Here is a 7,963-nt window from a genome sequence, read left to right as displayed (position 1 = left end):
GGAGAAAGAGTGCAAGAACACTAGCTCTTGATTGTTGAGAGAAGAGAGGAATCAAAAGTTTTTTGATGTGTTTGGGAGAGAATTTAGAGAGGAAAAGAAAGAAAATTTGCCTAGGAAATACTCCAAAATTGCCCAATTTTTTTTTTTTTTTTGTTTTTGTTTTTATTTTTATTTTTTTTTATTTATCTAAGGGGGGTTTGGGGGTATTTTTAACAAAAAAGTGACCTTTCAGCTTCGGTAGCCACGGACTTGGAATGGCTTGATGAAGGCTTTCCTAGGTTTGAATTCGGTTGATCTTGGTGTCCTTGGAAAGGTCTAGATGTGTAGTTTCTGGAAAACTAAAGAACTTTGAAATCTAACGGTCAAATCAAAGGCTATGGCCTTGGGAAGCAAGTTGATGCATTTTGCACAGTTGTCAAGATATCTCAACCATTTTAACTCCGATTCCAACCCATGAATAGTCATTGGCAAAGGAATTCAATAATCTTTGCAATGTTGCTAGTCTCAACCCATTCTGATAGTCAGATCAAAATTAAGGATTTTGGTGTCCTTGGGAGTCAACCTCAGGTGAAACTTAGTCAAAGTTAACGAAAATCACCAAGTAGCTCGGGTTTGATGTAGCAACATGAAAAATGTTGTTTTGGGATGATTTTGACCAACTTTAACTTTCGGTTAACCTGGGGTTAACCAGCGGCATTTTGGTCAATTTGACCTGAAATAGCACTTTGAGTGCTCTGATGCTCGAAAGGGTCGTGCCACATCAATCTAGATGTTTCTGCAGCCTTGTGGAAGAAAGTTAATAATTTGAGATTTTTGAGGTCTAGCTCGCAAATTAAGGACGAACAAAATATGGTATCTACAAAGAGCTTCTTTAAAATGTGACTTTTGATGGAACACATGTTTTAAACATTTATACTAGGAGATCATTTGCAATACCTAGGATAGACTATAAATTTTTCCAATCAACATCCTAATTTGAGATTATAAGCGACTTTATTCCTTAAAAATGATGTTCAGTTTTCAATGAGGCATTCATAGTTTTTGTTAGCATTTAAAAAAAAAAACAAAAAAACAAAAACACATACACACACACACAAAAACACAAAAACCCTCTCAATACCCATAAAAAAATAAAAATAAAAATGAAAAAAAATGAAAAAAGAAGAAGAAGACATTAGAACTAGGTACAAAAACACAAAACAATCCATTCCATTTCACAAATTCCAAACCCTTTAACCAAAATCAAAACAAAATTTACTTAGATTTAAACAAATATACACATAATGCAAACCCATCTATAACCAAAGTCAAAACTAAGAACAATAAAATTAACTCATAGTGAAACATATATATACACACAAAGTACAATATATATATATATATATAGAGAGAGAGAGAGAGAGAGAGAGAGAGAGAGAGAGAGAGAGAGATACAGTTTGATTGATGTGTTTGTGAGTTGAAGTTTTGGAGGAAAGGAGGTTTTGGGGTTTCTGGGTATTTGAAATTTGGGTTTGAGGCAAGAGGAAAACAGGAAGAGGAGAGGAGGGAATTGGGTTAAAGGGAAAGGGATGTGGTGGTGAAGAGTTAAAGAGATGGGTGTGAATAAAATTGGTGAGAGGTGGGGGAGAAGGAGAAAGGGGAGTGCCGAAAGGTGAGAAGGGTAGTGGTGGTAGGGTTGAGAAGTAGTGGCGGCAACGGCAAGAGAGAGGGGCGGTAGCTGTGGCTACATGGTAGAGGAAGAGGAGAGAGAGAGAGAAGAAATAGGATATTGTGAGTGAAGGAGGGAGTGAGGAGAGAGAGAGTAGCTAAAAAAAAAAAAAAAAAAACCTAACTTAAAAACATTAGCTAAAATCTACCCTATTGCGGCGATTTCCAAGCGCCACTAAAGGCTATGTGTATTGTTTGGGCTATTGCGACGTTTTTAAAATGTCACTATAAATGTTTGCAATAAAGGGCCGAAGTTTTTTCAAGTTCTATTGTGGCAGTTTTAAAACATCGCTATATTCCCATTCTTTAGCACCATTATGTAAAAACGCTGCAATATAGCTCCTGTAGCGACGTTTTTGGAAGTGCTGCAAAAAAAGAGCTGCCTGAATCTAGATTTTTTGTAGTGCTGCCTCAACCCACCCTTGGTAACATACAGCCTAGCTGTGATTGGCACCACCACTCCATTGACCACCCAGAAACTTCTCTCTCTCTCTCTATCTCTCTCTGTCTCTTTGAGATAGTTAAGACCTAGCCTCTCTCTTTCTCTCCTGATCTTAATAGTAGTAGCTCTAGGGGGGGTATCTGGTGGTAGCGTGGCACCATGAATAATGGAGATCAACTTTTTGTGTGTCCTTGCTCCGTCGACGCTATCACTATCAATGTTGGGTACTAGATAGAAGTGTTCGGTCATTGATTTTTTATATGATTTAGGTTATTTTTAGGTACTCTGCTAATATTATGCTGGTGGTGTTTTTAAGTGAGTTTTCAAAGCATTTTCACCGCCAATCTAATACATGAAAGTATTTTCTAAATGCGTAAACAATTATAGTAAAATAAATTAATTTCCCTAAAGCTAAAAATATTTCACTTTTCGAAAATATTTTACGTTAAAACAAATGCACTCAGAGAAGTTATTTAATTAGGACATGTTTGGTACACTAAATATAGATTACATTAAGAATAGTAATCTTTGTTGCTGGGAATAAAAGACATTATAATGGAATAATTACTATTATCCATAAGTTTGGTTGTTATATATGGAAAACTTGTAAAAGATGATGTATAAGAAAAATTTATATTTTTGGAAATATATTAATTTTAAAACATATTATATACATTAAGGAATAGCTATTACATCCATTTTAAAGAGAAATAACTATTCTTCAAATTGAAGAATAGTTATTCCTATGTAATAACTAATCCAAGTAATAAAGATGTAACCAAATAACAGAATTGCTATTACACATTAATAATTATTCCAATACATGTCATACCATATGTATGGTCTTTATTCCATAATTCAATGTCCTTCAACCCATCTGTCAAAAATTGCTGAAAAATGGTTGCTGATCATTTGCTTATTGGCTGTGTTGGATGCTATTCAAACATTCATATATATATATATATATATATATATGTTTTACGTTAATAGATGTTGGGATCTATGTATACTTGGATATGATTCCAAAACACTTATTACCCTCTTAAAAGTTTCTACTAAAAAAACAATTGTACCAATTTTTAGTATCTTACTTTATGTTTTACCTGTATGTTATCTCTCTCTCAAGCAATTTCAAGTGGCACACTGCCACACACCCTTAATCGTAATGTTAATTTCACAAATACAGAAGTTCTTGTCAGGCAGGAATGGCAACAACCAAAATTTAAAAACTTCACGCACATATACACTTGAATTAGAAGAGAGTAGAATTTCTATATTTTCTTATAATATATATATATAAATGGCGCATAATATTTATTCCAACAACAATAACAAGCAGAAGGCTATAAAATAATAATAAAGTAAACTTGCAAGTTACAGTACTGTTACGTTAAAGACCATATATATCTGCTTCAGGATTGCCCAATTTTTTATTTTTAAATTTTTGGCGATCCTGCCTTTTTATTTTCAAATAAAACACTTTCTGATGAAGTGTTAAGCTTTCTTGAACATCACCATAAATGGCACATCACTCAGAGCCAAATGCCTTCTGCCATCTTCAATGTAAATGCCAACATCTTTGCACAAAACCTTGCAGAAATTACACACCGTAGGACAGAAAACAAGCTTGTAGCGATCCTCATATTTCTCAATCTTAAACCAATTGCTCGTTGTTTCACGACCAGGGTTGCCTTTAACCCCACCAGTAGTGACAAACCACTGTCTTATTGAATCAACAAACTTGTCAAGGTTCCACACAGTTGATTGAACACAGATTGTTGATGCAGAGAAGTTTATGTTTAGATCTGTGGATACACGTACAACACCTTTCTTTTGGTTCACAGGAGAAAATGTGAGTGGGAGACCTTCGGATACCTCATGTCGTTCTTGGACAACATGAAGTGGACATGTCTTGCTCCTAGTGCTTGCAAGGCCAAGTCCACCACCTCTGCCACGGATTACTGGTAAGATATAGTAATCAGCACCTGTTCGGACCTTCTTACCATCTAAGTCAAGCACCGGATCAGGTGCAGAATCGGCTGCCCCAAGCCATGGTTTCGTTGTGATGGCAAAGAGAAATATGGGTACAACTAGTAATCCGCTCCTCATCGTAATGTCTGATCTTTGTTTCTTGTGTATAAATGAGCGGTGAACAACTTGTGTTTATATAAATATATATATATATATATATATATATATTTATTGGGTGATTTTGAAACACAGTTACGTATTGTGTTCTTTATATTCACGATAAATTCACCCAATTAAATTTATTATGAAGTTATTCTTAATGAATTAGAGATAAATAATCACATCACGATATTAATAATTTTCTATATTTTGGGTTACACATTTAATGTTGACCTATCTTTTGGAGTTATTTAGGGCAACTAGTGAGAACATGTAACTTACCCAATTCCATTTGAACTTTTTGCTTGTGAGTTCTAATTAACTCAACTGATAAAGTTTCAAATAATTGAATAAGAGAACTAGAGTTCAATCCCTGCTTACATCTAAAACCGATTGATGTCTTGATTTTATAATAAAAAGCTATTATCAAAAGCGAACTCCAGTAAAATCCATAAAATAAAATAAAATAAATAAAAAAAGGGTAATTCTACGGTACCCCCCAAAAAAAAGGGGTACGGTACCCACTAGTAGGTAACCTGCTATACTTAGTTACTTATGTCTCACATTTGATGGTTTCATCCTCACATTATGCAATTCCAACACCACATGTGATAATTCTTTTGTCACATTGGTTGGTTCCCTTACTTTTTTCTCACACTTGACGGTTCCATCCTCATATTGTGCAGTTCCAACATCACATATAATAATTCTTTTCTCAAATTTGGTGGTTCCCTTACTTTTTTTCTCACATTTGACAGTTTCATCCTTACATTATGCAATTCCAACATCACATGTGACAGTTCTTTTGTCACATTTGGTGGTTCCCTTCCTTTTTTCTCACATGTGACAGTTTCATCCTCCCATTGTGCGATTTCAACATCATATGTGACAGTTCTTTTCTCACATTGGATGGTTCCCTTACTTTTTTCTCACACTTGACGGTTTCATCCTCACATTTTGCAATTCCACCATCACATGTGACAGTTCTTTTCTCATATTTGGTGGTTTCCTTACTTTTTTCTCACATTTGACGGTTTTATCCCCACATTTGACGATTTTATTCTCACATTGTGCAGTTTCAACATCACATATGACAGTTCTTTTGTCATATTTGGTGGTTCCCTTACTTTTTTTTTTCACATTTGACGATTTCATCCTCACGTTATGTAGTTTCAACATCACATATGACAATTCTTTTGTCACATTGGGTGGTTTCCTTACTTTTTTCTCACACTTGACGGTTCCATCCTCACATTGTGTAGTTCCAACATCACTTGTGACAATTCTTTTCTCACATTTGGTGATTCTCTTACTTTTTTCTCACATTCGATGGTTCTATCATCACATTGTGCAGTTTCAATATCACATGTGACAGTTCTTTTCTCACATTGGGTGGTTCCCTTACTTTTTTCTCACATTTGATAGTTCCATTCTCACATTGTGCAGTTCCAATATCACATTTGACAGTTATTTTGTTACATTTAGTGGTTCCATTATTTGTTTCTCAAATTTAATGGTTCCATTATCACATTGTGTAGTTCCAATATCAAATTAGACAGTTCTTTTGTAACATATAGTGGTTACTTTATTTTTTTTCCTAAAAGCTGATGGTTCCATTGTCACTTTAAGCAGTACCAACATCGTATCTGACTCTATTTTTGTCACATTCAATGGTACCCTTTTCTTTATTCTCAAATTTGACAATTCCATTATTACATTGGGCAGTACCAACATTTCTTTTGACCGTACTTTTGTCACATTCGGTAGTACCCTATTTTTTTTTCCTTACAACTGACAGTTCAATCGTCATAGTAAGCAATACTAATATCACATCTGACCATAATTTTATATTTGTGCCAATCACTAAAGTCACTTTTTTACTTACTAATAACCACTCATCACAATAGTAATTTTTTTAAAAGTTATTAAAAAATTTAGATCTAAAATCTAAAACCAAAAAAAAAAATCAGTTGGAATTATCTTGGTTTCTTCCACAGATATTTGAATATACCAATTAACTTCCCGCATGTCTCCCTTGGTAGCTTCCATCACATACAGGGGCATACCTCCCTATAAAATAACATAGTTGAGGTCACTTTCTTGATGTTTATATTTTTATTATTTATATATGTAATACCCTATAATTTTGATACCAATTAAATTATTATACGTAAATTATAAAGGAGGCCTACAATTAAATGGATTAAATTGATTTGAGCCTAAGATATTAAAAAAAAAAAAAAAAAAAAAAAAAAAAAAAAATGGGATATGAAGCCCAAATGAGGTGACATAAGTAAATATATGGGCCTTGAAAACCCTAGTCTTTTACCTCGTAAGCTACATGTGCATATACTTATGAGGCTTCCTTTTGCTTCAGCCGCATCACACTACTGAACTTCGCTTCTCTTCAATGTGGCTGTGAGTAGAGATTACAGGTACGGTTCCTATGATTATACTAATAGAAACAGGGCTCCTAGAATTGTTATTATATTTGATTAAGAATGGTAAATATGGCAGTATGTCAGGAAGACTTTGAAATTGAACCAAATAGAGTAATAGACTTGGACTTTGTCACCATGCTAAAGGGAAAAAAAAAATTAATGCTGGTGGTTAATATGCATTCACGTAAAGCCTCAATTGTTGACCGGTTAATATTCATTCACACAAAGCCTCAATTGTTGACCGGTTAATATGCATTCACACTAGTTCAACTGTGTACTGGATTTTGGGTCTTTGGGTTGATAATTACAATATTATAATAGGAATTGTTTATATAGCCGTATGGTCCAGGCTTTGAAATTGATTATGTATGAATAGTATGTATAGTCATATGGACCTTTATTGGCTCTAAGATTGATTTGGCAGAACTATATTATTGCACTATCTATCTAAGTTCCCAATCTGTCATTCACGCACCTGCCAAGGTTCAAAAACTTGTCTAGCTCTATTGTTAAGTCTAGCGGCATCAGAGGAATAAAGGGCTAGCTATGGGATTGATAGAATTAAGATGCAATATTAGCTTCAGATATATATTAGATTGATCAAATATCTATCTTTTAGCTATATTGAAGTTTCATGAATATCTATGATTACATTGATGGAAAAATCTGATTAGGCAGCAATATTTTTAAGTCCAGAAATCTAATCAAAGCTGAAAGTAAATTGGATAGTTAGGTGAATAAATGGAGAATTTTGGATATATCAATATTGTCTAGGATAAAACCGTTTAAGTGTGAAAATAGATTTTTAGGTGGGAAATTGTGTATTGATGAACCTATTTTTGGTGTTGCTAGGTTCTAATTCTACTGAATTGTTGTGATTCAAGGGAGGTTGATTTCTTTTATTTTTGCAACTAAGAGGTAAGTGGTGTTTACTAATTTTGGGGGTTTTCCCAAACAGTGTTGGTTATTAAACTATTATATATCAAATAAATATATTGTTATTCTATACATATAAATGGAGAATAGAGAGTAGACACTAAGGCTGTGAGTAGAGATTACAGGTATGGTTTCTATGATTATACTAATAGAAACAGGGCTCCTAGAATTGTAATTGTATTTGATTAAGAATGGTAAATATGGCTGTATGTCAAGAAGACTTTGAAATTGAACCAAATAGAGTAATAGACTTGGACTTTGTCACCATGCTAAAGGGGAAAAAAAAAATAATGCTGGTGGTTAATAT

At 33.8% G+C, this 7,963-nt stretch overlaps 1 protein-coding gene across 1 annotated transcript; it reads right to left on the bottom strand.

Moving 5' to 3' along the window:
- Positions 1-3,643: 3,643 nt before the first annotated feature.
- Positions 3,644-4,258, bottom strand: LOC115962789 (kunitz trypsin inhibitor 5-like). Its single transcript, XM_031081662.1, has one exon. The coding sequence runs from the start codon at positions 4,256-4,258 to the stop codon at positions 3,644-3,646; it is 615 nt and encodes a 204-aa protein (XP_030937522.1).
- Between the last annotated feature and the right edge of the window lie 3,705 nt (positions 4,259-7,963).

Source organism: Quercus lobata, chromosome 10 (genome assembly GCF_001633185.2).
Source record: "Quercus lobata isolate SW786 chromosome 10, ValleyOak3.0 Primary Assembly, whole genome shotgun sequence".
Taxonomy (NCBI): Eukaryota; Viridiplantae; Streptophyta; class Magnoliopsida; order Fagales; family Fagaceae; genus Quercus; species Quercus lobata.
This window is presented reverse-complemented; position numbering and strand designations above follow the sequence as displayed.

What these genes read in the sequence shown, in the direction of transcription:
- LOC115962789 (XM_031081662.1), bottom strand. Translation starts at nt 4,258, where the DNA reads ATGAGGAGCGGATTACTAGTTGTACCCATATTTCTCTTTGCCATCACA.